The sequence below is a fragment of the Leptonychotes weddellii genome, chromosome 13 (assembly GCF_054177405.1).
Source record: "Leptonychotes weddellii isolate Sample4059 chromosome 13, ASM5417740v2, whole genome shotgun sequence".
NCBI classification, from domain to species: Eukaryota; Metazoa; Chordata; class Mammalia; order Carnivora; family Phocidae; genus Leptonychotes; species Leptonychotes weddellii.
The window spans coordinates 43,015,602-43,030,747 of NC_138381.1; the positions used below are offsets into that span (position 1 = coordinate 43,015,602).

The following is a 15,146-nucleotide window of genomic DNA, read 5'->3' on the forward strand; positions in this document are numbered from 1 at the left end:
TTTTTTTTTAAGATTTTATTTATTTATTTGAGACAGAGAGAATGAGAGACAGAGAGCATGAGAGGGAGGAGGGTCAGAGGGAGAAGCAGGCTCCCTGCCGAGCAGGGAGCCCGATGCGGGACTCGATCCCGGGACTCCAGGATCATGACCTGAGCCGAAGGCAGTCGCTTAACCAACTGAGCCACCCAGGCGCCCCTCTGCACAAGTTTTGATACCATTTGTATTGTAGATGTTTGAAAGGGCAGGGACACATTGGATTCCTCTATCTTAATATCAGTGGAATAAGTTTTAAATTTGCATGGCTGATGTTGTCAATTCATTCAGGTTGCCCAAAGTCACGTGCCTGTTCTTTGATCTGTTCAAGTAGCTAGAACCAGTTTAATACTTTAACATCGCCTTTTGACTGAAATGACAGTAATGTACACATTGTATGGTAAGAGTTAATTATAATGCCTTTTTTTTTTTTTTTTTAAATCTTAAGAGATGACCTTGGTTTCAGACTCATCTCCGAGCAGGTCAGCCATCACCCACCCATTAGTGCATTTCATGCTGAAGGATTAAACAATGATTTCATCTTTCATGGCTCAATCTACCCCAAACTGAAGTTCTGGGGCAAGAGTGTGGAAGCAGAACCCAAAGGAACCATCACTTTGGAGCTCCTTGAGTGAGTTGATATCAAGCCATTAAACTCTTTTCATGTATGCCTACTCATAAGTATATAAACTTGCACACAGACCTAACAGTGTTGTTCAAAAGCTGGAGAAAAAGAAACAGCTTTTATACGGTGTAAATTATCTACCTTTCTGTAAAAGAATTGAGAAGCACTGCAATAGCCCTTGTTTATCAATTTAGGTATGTATGAAAAATTGAACTTGATGTTTGACTGTGGTGTTTGGATCTATTTTAAGATAGAATGGAGTCAGTTACTCCATGATAGTTCTTAAGAACCGCTTTCTGTACATCAAGGCAGTGTTTTCTTTAACATCTTTCAAAATGAATTCACTTTGAGAAATACTGAAATAATAATTGTGTGGCCCATCTTAGACATTAGGTAAATTTGAAAGTTCTCCTCTTTTGCAATAGGAAAAAAAAAGATTAGCATGGAATATCTTTCCATTTATTTATGTCTTCAATTTCTTTCACTAATGTCTTGTAGTTTTCAGCATACAGGCCTTTCACTTCCTTGGCTGAATTTATTCCTAGGTATTTTAGTCTTTTTGATGCAGTTATAAATGGGATTGTTTTCTTAATTCCATACTCGTGGATTGTAAGAGTTAATACTGTTAGTATACTCATACTATCCAAAGCAATCTGTAGTTTCAGTGTAATTCCCATCAAAATTCCAATGATGTTTTTCACAGAAACAGAGCAAAGAATTTTAAAATTTGTATGGAACCACAAAAGATACTGAAAAGCCAAAGCAATCTTGTTAAAGAAGAAAAAAGCTGGAGGCGTCACACTTCTTGATTTCAAACTATACTACAAAGCTGTGGTAATGAAAACAGTGTAGTATTGGCATAAAAAACAGACACATGATGAGATGGATGGAGCAGAACAGAGAGCCCAGAAATAAACCCATGCCTATATGGCCAATTTATGAAAAAATGAGGAAAGGACAGTCTCTTCAACAAATGGTGCTGGGCAGCTAGCTGCAAGAATAAAACTGGACCACTGTCTTAAACCACACACAAGTTAACTCAAAATGGATTAAAGATTTGAATATAGGACTGTAAATTTCCTAGAAGAAAATATAGGTGATGAGGTCCTTGACAGAAGTCTTTGTGAGGATTTTTCAAATCTAACACCAAAAGATAAAGCAAAACAGCGTGGGAGGAAAAAAGGAAAAAAAATGTGGGACTGCATCAAACTAGAAAGCTTCTGCACAGCAAAGGAAACCATCAACAAAATGAAAAAGCTACCTACAGAATGGGAGAAAGTTTTTGCAAATCTGTATCTGATAAGGGGTTAACATCCAAAATATATAAAGAACTCCTACAACTCAATGGCAAAAAAGCTAACAATCCAATTTAAAAATGGGCAGAGGATCTGAATAGACATTTTTCCAAAGAAGACATATAGTTTGCCAACAAGTACATGAAAAAGTGCTCAGCATCACTAATCCTCAGGGAGATGCAAATCAAAACCACGATGACATCTCACCTCACACCTATCAGAATGACTGTTATCAAAAAGACTAGAAATAACAAGTATTGGTGAGGAGAAAAGGGAACACTCGTGGCACTGTTGGTGGGGATGCAAACTGGTGCAGCCTCTGTGGAAAACAGTGTGTGGAGGTTCCTCAAGGAATTAAAAATAGAACTACCATGTGATCCTGTAATTCTACTTCTGGATATTTACCCAAAGAAAATGGAAACACTAACTTGAATAGACACATACACCCCATGTTCATTGCAGCATTATTTACAATATATGGAAACAGCCTAAGTGTCCATCCATGGATGAATAAAGAAAATGTGTATATATACAATGGAATATTATTCAGCCATAAAAACAAATGATATCTTTCTATTTGCCACAACATGGATGGACTTTGAGGGACATTATGCTAAGTGAAATAAGTCAGAAAAAGATAAATACCATATGACCTCTCTTACATGTGGAAATAAGTAAATAATAAAAAGTAAAAAACAAAACAAGCTCATAGACACAGAAAACAAATTGGTGGTTACCAGAGGGTAGGAGGGAGGAGATAGAAGAAATGAGTGAACTGTTGTTGTTTTTCATTTAAGTAAATTGAATTAATTTTTTAAAAGAAAAAAATTAGATTTAAATTCAAAGGTGGTTCCTGTTCTAGTTAAAATGGAGTGAGCACCCTGTAGTCTATCTTTCCTATGGATTACAACTGGCCAGAAGACATATAGCAACTATCCAAGGACTCTGAAGAGTAAAGAATCACAGATTGATACAAATGTCCATATCTCTCCCTAATCAAAGACTTTAAAGCAGCTCTTATAACTGTGCTCCATGAGATGCTCCATAAAGATGAACACTCTTAAAATGAATAAAGACATTCTAGCAAAGAAATTGAAGTATTTTTGGAAACTTTAATACTGAAAATTACAGTAACAAATACAAAAACTGGGATAGGCTTAGTAGCAGAATGAAGATGAAAGTATGTACAGGATCTGTTCGCTGAACACCACACAATACTGGTGAAAATAAAGAACAGTTGAGTAATGGAAGACATACTGTGTTTCAGTATATTTGGAAGCCTTAATAAATAGTTGATGTCAGTTCTCCCCTAATTGATCTAAAGTGATCTATATTTGAACACAATCCAGATAAAAAGTTCCAGGATGATTTTTAATCTAGAAAAGTTGATTCTAACATTTACATGGAAAGGCAAATGAAATAGAACAGTCAAAATAGTTTTGAAAAGGAAGAAAAGAATTGATGGACTCCTACTGCCCAATTTTAAGACTTAACTCTAAAAATCAAGAGATCAAGACAGTGTAGTAATGGCAAAAGGATAGACATATACATCATTGTAATAGAGAAAGAGAGTCCAGAAATTGATCTACAGAAGTATGGTCAGTTGATTTGTGACAAAGATGCAAACACAATTCAGTGAAGGATAGTCCTTCCTACAAATGGTATGGGAAAAATTGGACATGCACATTTTAAAAATGAACCTCAATTTCTCTTTCACACCTTACACAAAAATGAACTCAAAATAGATCAGACTAAAAATCAAATATACAACTGTGTAAAGCTTTGGAAAGAAAACATAGAAAATCTTTCTGGCTTTGGATTAGGCAGTGGCATCTTACAGATACATACCAAAGCACAGTCCAGAAAAGACAAAATTGATAAATTAGATTTAATCAAAATGAAAAACTTTTGCTCTGTGAAAGACACTTCAGAGAATGAAGAAAGAAGCTATAGGTGGGTAAACATTATTTGTAAATCATATATCCAACAAAGGACTTATATCCAGAATAAAGAATTCTCAAAATTCAGCAATAAGAAAACGGAACAATTCGATAAGAAATTGGGCAAATGACGCAGATACTTCACCAAAAGATACATAGAGATGGCTAATAAACAACAAGATCTCAGTAGCATTAGTCGTTAGAGAAATGCAGAATTATAATCACAGTGAGATACCACTGCACATCTACTAGAATGGCTCAAATCAAAACAATTTTTAAAACTGCTAATACCAACGGCTGACAAGGATGCACCATAACTAGAAATATTGTTGGTGGGAATATAAAATAGTAGAGTCACTCTGGAGAGCAGTATGGCAGTTTCTTACAAAGTCAGCTGTAGGTTTACCATATAACTCAGCAGTCCCCACCTAGGTATTTATCTAGAGGAATGAAAATTTACATTGTCACAAAAACTTGTCCACAGATGTTTATAGCTGTAGTATTAAAAATCACCAAAAGCTGGAGGTTCCTCAAAAAATTAAAAATAGAACTACTGTATGATCCAGTAATTGCACTACTGGGTATTTACCCAAAGAATACAAAAATACTAATTCAAAAAACTATCTGAGCTTTCAGTGAGTCCTAATCACTGATCACAGATCACAATAACAAATACAGTAATAATGAAAAACTTTGATATCCTGCAAGATTTACCAAAATGAGGCCCAGAGACACGAAATGAGCAAATGCTGTTGGGAAAAATGGCTCCAGTAGACTTGCCCGATGCAGGGCTGCCACAGACCTTCAGTTTGTAAAAACACGCAGTATCTGCAAAATACAATGAAACCAGACAGACTGGTGTATACATAGTTTATTTGGAATTTGGTGAAAGTGTAGATTTTTCTCTTAAGTTTCTGTATCCTTTTAAGAAACAGCAAGAGCAATCAGACAATAACCTATTTTATTGTGAGTTAGCATCAATAGAGGTCTTGAAGTCTTAGAGCTTAGTTATGTCCAGCCTTCTGGTTTGTTATCCTCAGTAATGGCATTTGAGACAAATGCACTTTTAAAACAAAATAATGCTTCTCATTTATTTTTCTGGGTTTTTGGTTTTTGTTTTTTTTTAGACACAGTGAAGCATACACATGGACAAATCCTACGTGCTGTGTACATAATATCATTGTGGGTAAACTCTGGATTGAGCAGTATGGCAATGTGGAAATCACAAACCACAAGTAAGATGCGTTAGGGTTCTTATCTATCCCTTCAACTGTCATCAACCCATTCCAGTGGACTTCATTTTTTTTCTTTTTAAAGCCTTAGTAGAGCCCTATGATAATTTAAGAACCAGGCAGTGGGACTCTTGGGTAAATAGAAGCTCATCCATGTAATGAATGGAGTTCATTAAAGTTTCTGATTAGGGAAGACTGGGTGAATTCTGAGTTTTCACAGATGGAATTATAGTTTCATCCTCAGCTCGTTTTGTTTATAGTGCTTAGTTTGTATTATTCACAGAGGGGGCTGAGGTGGGAAGAACATGAAAGTTAAAAAGAGCTGGGTTCAAATCCTACTCTGTGCCCTTAGTCAGGTGTCTTACTCGTCTTGGGCTGCTCTAACAGACCACGACTGATTGGGCAGCTTAAACAGGAGAAATTTATTTTTCCTAGTTCTGGAGGCTAAGAAGTCTGGGGTCAGGGTTCTGGCAGCCTTGATGTCTGGTGGAGGCTCTCTCCTTCGTTTGCAGCGGCAGTCTCCTCATCTCCTCACATGGTGGACACAGAGCTCATGTCTTGTGTCTCTTTAGAAGGGCAGTAGTCTCATTTATGAGGACTCCACCACCCTCGTGACTGAATTACCTCCAGATACCATCACACTGAGAGTTAGGCCTTCAGCATATGAATTTGGGGAGACACCAACATTGATTCCATAGCAGCATGAGCCTTGCTTACCTTCAGGTCTCTTGTTCTTCATGAGCGTTGCTTACCTTTTCTTGATGGTGAGTCCGGTACTAATTGAGGATCAGCCATGATAACCTCTGTGTGGAGCCTGGCATGTGTTAAAAAATCAGTCCAGAGCAGCCGCTCTAGAAAGGTCACCTTCCTCATTATTCTCTACTGCTGCTTCCATGGTGAATGGTCATCTGAGCTTAATATCTTTTTCACAGGACTGGGGACAAATGTGTGTTGAATTTTAAGCCATGCGGCCTTTTTGGTAAGGAATTACACAAAGTTGAAGGCTACATTCAAGATAAAAGGTAAAGTTTCCATTTTAAATGTTGAGTAGTCAGTATAGGTGTCCTCCACGAAATAAAATGTCAGTCTTAAAATCTGCCATAACCTAGGAAACAAGCATTTCAATGAGTTGAAAATTTTTTCTTCTACAAGGAAATAGGTTTCTCTAAAGAATCTGATTCATAAGCATCTTCATAGTAAGATTCAATTACAGCAAAACACTGGCTTAATTGTTGGCTGAATATCAATTTCTCTTGACAGCAAAAAGAAGCTCTGTGCCCTCTATGGGAAATGGACCGAATGTTTGTACAGTGTTGACCCGGCTACTTTTGATGCCTACAAAAAAAATGATAAGAAAAATACTGAAGAGAAGAAAAACAGCAAACAGGTGAACATCCTGTACGGTGGTATCGAAGGAATCACTGGGCTCTTGAATTTGTACTAATCCTTTTAGAGGCGCCTGTTACTGGGTCATAGTTTGACTTTATTTTTTTGGCTTGTTGCTAATGCACGTAATTTTTTCTTCCTGCATCATCTTTATTTAATTGAGATATAGTTGAAATGCATCCTTGAATCTTTTTAACAACAGAGAACAGGCCCTGGTGGCGACTGTTTGCCGTTGCCTTCCACGGAGTCCGTGGCTGTGTGCAGTTGTGCGTGAGGCGGTGATTGGAGTCACATGGCTTTGGGAAGTTGGGAGTTCAGCATGGACAAACGTTCTCTTCCTTTGTGTTTACGTGCCTTAGAAGTTGAGATCGGTTGAATGTTTAAAATTGCCTCCCAGATTGTTTCCTGCATTTTCACGCCTGTTGGCAGTTCTGTTGCGCGCTCTCGTGTCTAAACCACAGGAGTGAAGACCCGCGCAGTTGAGGGGGTCCTGGTGACCCCTCCACGAGACCGTTCACTCCGCACACGCGAGGCGCACAGCCCCTGCCGCAGGCCCCAGGGAGGCTTGTGCTGAGCACGCTGCCGTCCCTCTGCCCCGTGCGGGGGAGCTGGGGGCGAAGGAGAGGGCGCCTGTCGGGACAGGAGATACCTGAGGGCTGGTTACTCCCCAGGAGCCAGCGCCATGGTTAAACGAGCACAGACTCTGGGAAGGAAGCCTGTCTGCCACTGAGGAGCGGGTGGAGTCTTAGGTTTCCCACCTCCTCTCTGGTACCTTCAGTGCCTTCATTTGTAAAACGAGGGGGACAGCCGGGGGAAATGGGGTGTCCTCAGGAGCCTGACATCCTTATAAATCCACTTTGTAGTGATTGCGTTTAGGATCCCTGCTGGCTTTGTGTCATTGATACATGTAGTTAACTGTCCCAAGAATGTAACCTTTTCTTATTCTTATAATGTGCCCGTAAGTATTCCACTGAGTTATTTGGTCTTTAAGAAACAACAAAAGCTTTAAAAACATGCAGACACTGCAGTGAGGAGCGGTGATGACCGTCGTAAGGCCTCGGGCGCGGCCAGTACTGAGGGGCGCAGCGCACACGGCCGCGGGGGCTCCCAGCTCCCCGCCAGCAGGCGCTTAGGGCTCCGGCCGCCCACCATGGCGAGGCAGGGGCGAGGCAGGGGCGAGGCGGGGACGTGACGAGAGAGTCGGGCTGCCCCGCCCCCGGCGGCGGGCGTGCTCGTGCTCGTGCCGCGCTGTGCCGTGCCGTGCCGTGCCTTGCCGTGCCGTGCCGTGCCGTACGCCGTGGCTGTTTTTACAGCACTGAAGTCGTGTCCCTGTGTTGGCTCTTCCAGATGAGCAGTTCTGAGGAGTCGGACGAGATGCCAATGCCGGACTCTGAGAGCGTGTCTGTGATCCCTGGAAGTGCTCTCCTGTGGCGAATAGCCCCACGGCCTCCAAATTCCGCCCAGGTGAGGTGGGCCCCGTGGCCGTGGCCTCGCTGCGCGTACTCCGCCCCCCAGGGCGCTCTGTGCCCGGCACGTGTGGGGCCGGCCACAGAGGAGCGCAGCTGGCCGTCAGAATGCCCCTGGGCTGTGCCTCGGCCGGCTCGTGTGTGCCGGTTGCCGTGTCCCTTGCGGTCCCGTGCGTCCGTCCCGTCTGGCACCTGGCGGGGAACCTGTGGGGGCGGGAGGCCTGGGCGACTTCTTCAGTCCTAACTTGGAGTAAGACTGGCTCTCAGCAAACATGGTGATGCAGACACTTGAGTCTTGGGCCCCCCAGATCTAGCAAGTACTGACTTTAATGAAGTAAAAAGAATGTTGGTTTTGCTTCTAGTTCCACTTCAAGTTGATAGGGCCGGAGGATAGTTATCTGTGTGGCCTGCTCTGAGATTTCTTTGAGACCAGCACTCATGGGTGGTGCAGACATGGGTGAAAACATTAGACTGGTCTGAGAAGGCTGGTCCTCGTCCCCACAAGACGGAGGGAAGCCATGGTCAAGTCTTGCTGTCCTCGGGGGTTTTCAGGGTGCCTTATGCCTTGCTACATGTTAATTTGGACATTTTGCTGCCTTTCAGATGTATAATTTTACTAGCTTTGCAATGGTTTTGAATGAAGTAGACAAAGGCATGGAGAGCGTGATTCCTAAGACAGATTGCAGGTTGCGGCCTGACATCAGAGCCATGGAGAACGGAGAGATAGGTAACGAGTGTCCGAGGGGGTGACGGTGAATGAAGCCTCACTTGGGGGGGGGGGGGAGGAGGGGGTTTTTGTGAGTGTTTGCATCTTGTGGTACAAGCATATGTCCTCTCTCTGAGAGATTTTTGTAATTAGCTTTCGTTTAGATTCATTACTTCAGTGACCCTCCCTGACAATTTAATATACTACATATGGCCAGAGACAGATCTTAAATATCAGAGGGGAATTTGAGAAAAGAATTAGCATCATCATCAACTTGAAACTATATACTAATTAGTTCACTGTATATTTCAGAATTTAAATACTACCTTGTGAGTCTCAAAGAAGAGCGTAGCCTTGGTTAATTATAACATTTTTACCTGGTGTTACATTTCTTCTAATTCAGTGGTTCTCAAAAGGGAAGCAGTTTTTACCCCCAGGGGATGTGTGGCCGTGTCTGGAGAGTTTGTCATGTCTGGGGATCTGCTGCTGGCATCTAGTGGCTAGAGGCCGGGATGCCGCCAGAGGTCCTACAGCGCCTGGGATGGCCCCACAAAGAATCAGGCGGTGCGAGGTGTGGGGACACTGAGGTGGAGAGCCCCTATCTGAGTACCTTGGTGCTCCTTTTGAATGATCAGTGAGACAGTGCACCAGGATTTTGGAAAACTGTTTGAATTTTTTATGACTGGAACGTGAAGGAGCTCTGTGAGGTCTCCCCAAGGATTAAGAAAAATTCTGCATTTATTCAGTTTTTCCACCCAATTTTTCATTGAAGCTTTATAACATAATTTTTTTGGCCTTAAGAATAAGCAGGTCGTGGGCGCCTGGGTGGCTCAGTTGGTTAAGCGACTGCCTTCGGCTCAGGTCATGATCCTGGAGTCCCTGGATCGAGTCCCGCATCGGGCTCCCTGCTCGGCGGGGAGCCTGCTTCTCCCTCTGATCCTCCCCCCTCTCATGTGCTCTCTCTCTCTCTCATTCTCTCTGTCTCAAATAAATAAATAAAATCTTTAAAAAAAAAAAAATAAGCAGGTCGTTTTGGTAAGTACAGAGGTTGTTAAGGGTAAGACTGTAGAAGGAGACGACTGGGTCTTGAGGGCCAGCTCTGCCTCTTACTACCTTGGCTACGTGTTAAAATTTTAATGTAATGTTGGTTTTCTAATAAAACGGAGAGATCATGTGAATGCATGTGGGTGATGCTTCTCTGTAACGTTACTGTGCCCGGCAGTCTCTACTTGTAGAATAACTGGTTTTCCACTCATGTCTGTACCTTAGATCAAGCTAGTGAAGAAAAAAAACGACTGGAGGAAAAGCAAAGAGCAGCCCGCAAGAACAGGTCCAAGTCGGAGGAGGACTGGAAGACGAGGTGCGTGTGGCCCGCAGGTTGCGGGGCGGGGCGGGCATTGGGCTGCAGAGCTTTCCCAGGACTGGAGAGAAAAGCTACTTCCTCCAGGTATTCAAGCTGAAAGACTTGCATGTGTGACAAAGGAAAAGGGCTATTTGGAAATGAAGGTTAAAATATTCCCACACGATTAATGCAGGTAAGTGGTTTAAGCAAACCGTCTACCTTCCATGTCTGGCGAAGTCCTGTCCTTTTCTTGTTATAAGAGGGAAAGTAAAATCCAGAATGACAGATTTTGGCACGAAAATAGGTTCAGAGCCACTTGCTTATAGTATAAGTGAGTGAATATACAGAGCCATTTGCTATTATGTGTATCCAGGATATTTAGACAGTGCCTTTACTCTTCCAAACACAAGGGATTTGACATGCAACAGAAATACGATTTGTATAAAGTAACATCTTGAATTCCATTCAGAAATAGAAAGTGGGCCGTAAAATTTCTTAGTTTCGGAAATTTTGTTTTTTTTAAGAGTCAGGAGTTGCCTAGTGACTTTTTATTGAGTAATAGAATCACTTGTAAACAGGAATAGAATAAAAACATTTTCTAAATTTATATCACATAATAGAAACCATTGTCCCATTGTAGAGGCAATATGGACATATTTTTGCAAACATTCAGCAGACATTATTTGGTAGCCCTTTTGCATTTTAGGAAAAGATAATTACAGCTAGGAAATGACCTTAGATTTTATCTAATCCAGTGATTCTGGGGCTTGGTTAGTGTTAAAAATCTTTTTCCAGCGAATGCATAAAGAATCTGCAAATGCAGAACTCATGGAGGCAGAGCTGCCATTGTTGGAGGGGGGGAGGGGGACGGGACATGGGACACGCCCGGTCCTCACCTTCTCCTACCCTGCACAGACCCTGGCTCCCTAGACCTGTGCAGAATACCGTTTGAAAGTGGTCTAGAAATCCCTTCATTGTTCAGAGGAAAACAAATGCTGATGTATTTCATTTTGGAGACTTGCTCGAGGACACACAACTAGTGAGCCCTAGACCTCTGACTAGATACATTACTGACCTCCATCAGTCCTTCAGGCGAAGCTACATGCTCCCCTCCGATCCCTTTAAAAAGATTGGATTCCTTTTATCATTATTTCTAGTCTCTTTTGCAGAAACCCCACTTCTGTATTGTATTTCTAATTATTAACTCCTTTATTTTTCTGGTTACATTTTCAGGTGTACAAAGTAAGTGCAAAGTCCACTAAGAGTTTTTATGGTCAGAGTCTTATGTAATTGAGAGAGCAGTGAGCTTCAGACAGCGGGGTGGTAGTGTGGAGCTCCGACCAGGCGCTGCGCCCGGGAGCTGCCCCCTCAGGCCTTTCCTCCACGGCGCGCTCCCAGCATCAGTAGTGCCTGTGTGAATACCCGTAGTTTTGAAATGATCCCACTGACTCTTTCTCAAAAGAATCTGCTTTGAGCTCTTTTTTAGTGGCTGTAAGGAGAGTGCATGTTCACTGACTGGATTCTTCTCAGGATGGATGATGTGTTCAGCTTGAGGTGAGGTAGGGCGGTTTGTAAAGGAACATTTTCTGCTGGTTAGCGTTAACTAGCCTTCGGAGAAATCAAACCCAGAGACTTACTAGAATCTGTCCCAAATTCCTCCACACTTAAAGCTGGTATTCCTGCTAATATAGGATTCACTAGAAGAGTATAGGCTCCAGAATTTTTCAGGCTGGAAACTGTGGTCCCTGCTGTGAAAATGCCGCTTGTAATCCTGACCTACTTCCCCAGAGGAATCCTCACTACTGAGTGAGGACAGGGTTTGAAGTGGCGGCGGGGGATGTGTTGAGGCAGAAATGTTGGCCGGGTGTCTCCCGGACAGTCTGAGCAGCGTGCAGAATTCAGACTTGATAGACTGCTGTTTTACTGATACAGACCCACGGACTCTGGAGAGCCAAAAATACTGAATAAAAGGTGGTAGCAAGGAAATCTTACCCTCCTCTTTCCTGTTACCGTGCTTGTCTCCAATGTGTGCATTTAGAAAGACCAATCAACTGGACTTTTTGGTATATATGGGAGGGGTAGGACGATAGCAGCAGAGGGTTCTAGACATGAGTGTTCAAAATTAGGAGAACTAGCAGTTGAAGGAAACTCTCGTCCTCTACATCAGACCATTGACTCTGAGGTGCTCCCCTCTAGTGCAGTGTTTGGACTCTCTCCAAGGGCATGCAGCCTCGAAGAGAGGCGGTGGTTGCAGACATGGTCTTTATTTTTTTAGACATGGTCTTTAGAGAACTTTGCTTACACCGTGGCACATGGCCTGAGGCTTGGTTCATTTTTTAAATTATTTTTTATTACCTTGATTTTGATGTGTCTGCTTTTCTGAAGCGCTTGACTTTGCTAAGCCTAACTAACAAAAGTGCTTTTACTGCTTGGACTTGGGGACCGAAAGGAGTGTAACTGTATACTTCATATTATTAGACAGAATTTTCTGACTTTGATCAAATAATGGTTTAATGTATTTCTGGTCTGGTTAACCAGATCTGATGTATCTTGATCATTTAAAGTAGACTTAAATTTTCTAATTAGGAAAAAGTCCCAAAAGCTAAATAGAGAATTTAGATATTAATATTCTAGAAAATGTGGTCTAATGGGCATTTACGATGTGATCCTTCAAGGAATCTGCCTTTCTTTCTCTAAGGGCATTTTGTGCTGCTGTAGGGATAATAGGAGCATTGGGGACTTACCAAACACGTCTAACCTCATTTGAATAGTTAAGCTGCTTCTAACATTTTTTTTTTTAAGAAAGAAAGGAAAACACCTGTGAAACTTTCTCACAAATGTTACTCTGAAAGCAAAATCATACTTAGAAAATGTGACACAAATTTAATTGTGAACCTTTTGAGCAAGTAATTTTGCATTTCCCTTACCTGAAGGAAGCTGGGACTGTGGGAACTAGGTGGTGTTTTTAAAGGGCAAGGAAATGATTAGAGCAGCTCTTTGCAGGATTAAAGATCGATCAGGATGTTAACAACAAGGTGCAACCTAAGAAGCCATATTATTAGCATGAGGAAAATGGAGACCCAGGAAGATTAGGAGTAATTTCAGTGGATTCGGTGTAGCATAGTAGATTTAAAAATCATGGTCTTTAAAATCAAACCTAAGTTTTGATAACAGTTACTAGCTTGGGCAAGTTATTTAACTTCTCTGACATTCCACTCCCACTTTGAGTTTAGGGGGCATTAACTCTGAATCCGGTACTTTCCATGTTACTGTAGGTATGTTGTAAAAGTTCATTTCCTTACCCTAATTCCTTACCAAAAAAAAAAAAAAAAAAGCCTTCTGGTGGAAGATAAGGAATGAGGCTAGAGGACAGTTAGACAAATAGATCGGTTCTTATGCCCCTACTCCTGCTGAGTACTCCTGCCAGATGCTGTGGACTCCTGCCAGATGCTGTGGAAAAATCCATAAGCCTTTTGTGTGGTATCATTACATCTTTTGGAATATTATTCTACATAGGTGCTCTCTAAAAATGGCAGGACTTCTTTAAAAGTCTCTTTGGAAATCCCTAACTCAAGAGTGAGGTGAATTGCTACAGGAGCTAGTGAAGTGGCAGGAACCCTGTGATTTCAGTTTCCCCCATCAATCTTGTCCTTTCTCTTCAAACAGGTGGTTCCATCAAGGTCCTAACCCCTATAATGGAGCACAGGACTGGCTTTACTCGGGCAGCTACTGGGACAGAAACTACTTCAATCTGCCTGACATTTATTAAAGTGCAGACAAGTCAGGGTGTTTGGCTAATCTACAAATAAGTCTTAAACCTATGTTTTTAAATTTTTTCCTTGGTTTCTACTCATCTTTTAAGAAAAAAAACCGCTCATGAGATAACTTGCATTTCACCCAACAAAAATAGGGCATAAGGTGATATTGGTGATGAAAGGAAAAATGGGTAATTTTGCTATCCAAATAGACTTACTGATTTGAAATACTGTTTTATAGAGGTAAGAGAAACGGTGTGGAGAATATGCTTTTTATGGTTGTTATTGCCATATTTACTGAAGGTTTATACCCAACTGTACCTTTAGCTTTATGGAATTATATAGTAATCCCAAATCAAGTTACTTTGAATATTTTTATGCCGTCATGCTTGAATGTTTTAGATGTAACTTTGAAATGTTTAGAACTCTTCTATACAATGTTTATGTGCTCAAATGCAGAGAAGGTTATGTCATTTTGTAAAGACTACTTTAAAAAGATGGCTTTTCTTCATACTAATCCTCTCCAGTTTACCCCTTCCCACCTCCAAAAAGAAAAAGTACCTGAATATTCAGAACAGGTGTTCCTGATTTGAAAGCTCTTCTAAAGAATTAAACTGGAAAAGGTATTTCACTTATTTTAGTGCTCTAAATTTATTTTTACAATTTTCTGTAATCAAGGTCCTTAGAATTAAAAGGTGTTTCAATTGAAAATTTGTATAAAATCTAGCAATTCACAAAAATGCCCTAGAAATAGATTCTAATCACCATCATTACATAATGACAAACCTTTTTAAATGCGTCAACTTTGTGGCAAATGCCACCAGAGACAATAAGTTGCACTCATGTATTATAAGTACCAAACTATAAAAGGAGGTCTTGTGCATTTCAAGTTTGCAAGGTACCTGTGTACTTAAAATATGTATGGAGACCTCCTGTACAGTAGCTTTGCCCCTTTAATTGGGGTACATTAATCTTACGGTATTTATCCACCCAACCCCAGACTGAGATCTTGCTCCAAGGGGCTTTAGGTAGCTGCCAGTAAATTATTTTAATTGCCGTCTTGAAGTTAACAAGTGTTATAATGAAATAATCTACCTGATGCTAATAAAGGCTTTAGAATGTTCCCCAAAAGTGTGGTTTTTGTTTTAAGATTTTGTGAGAGAGAACACAAGCAGGGGGTGCAGCAGGTAGAGGGAGAAGCAGGCTCCCCGCTGAGCAGGGAGCCTGATGCGGGACCCAATCCCAGGACCCTGGGATCATGACCTGAGCCGAAGGTAGATGCTTAACCAACGGAGCCACCCAGGCGCCCCAAAAGTGTGGTTTCTTAATCTGATCCTCAGTTACCGAGTGTCCTTACCAAGAAGTC

At 41.5% G+C, this 15,146-nt stretch overlaps 1 protein-coding gene across 1 annotated transcript in view; it reads left to right on the plus strand.

Moving 5' to 3' along the window:
• Window positions 1–14,903, plus strand: part of LOC102747589 (oxysterol-binding protein-related protein 1) — a 70,694-nt gene extending 55,791 nt beyond the window's left edge. Inside the window, exons 5-12 of the mRNA XM_081801476.1 lie at window positions 482–664; window positions 5,021–5,128; window positions 6,058–6,147; window positions 6,386–6,512; window positions 7,859–7,975; window positions 8,581–8,704; window positions 9,953–10,043; window positions 13,692–14,903. Of these exons, the coding sequence (XP_081657602.1) occupies window positions 482–664; window positions 5,021–5,128; window positions 6,058–6,147; window positions 6,386–6,512; window positions 7,859–7,975; window positions 8,581–8,704; window positions 9,953–10,043; window positions 13,692–13,794 (943 nt within the window). The 3' untranslated portion in view covers window positions 13,795–14,903. The remainder of the gene's footprint in view (window positions 1–481; window positions 665–5,020; window positions 5,129–6,057; window positions 6,148–6,385; window positions 6,513–7,858; window positions 7,976–8,580; window positions 8,705–9,952; window positions 10,044–13,691) is intronic.
• Window positions 14,904–15,146: the final 243 nt, after the last annotated feature.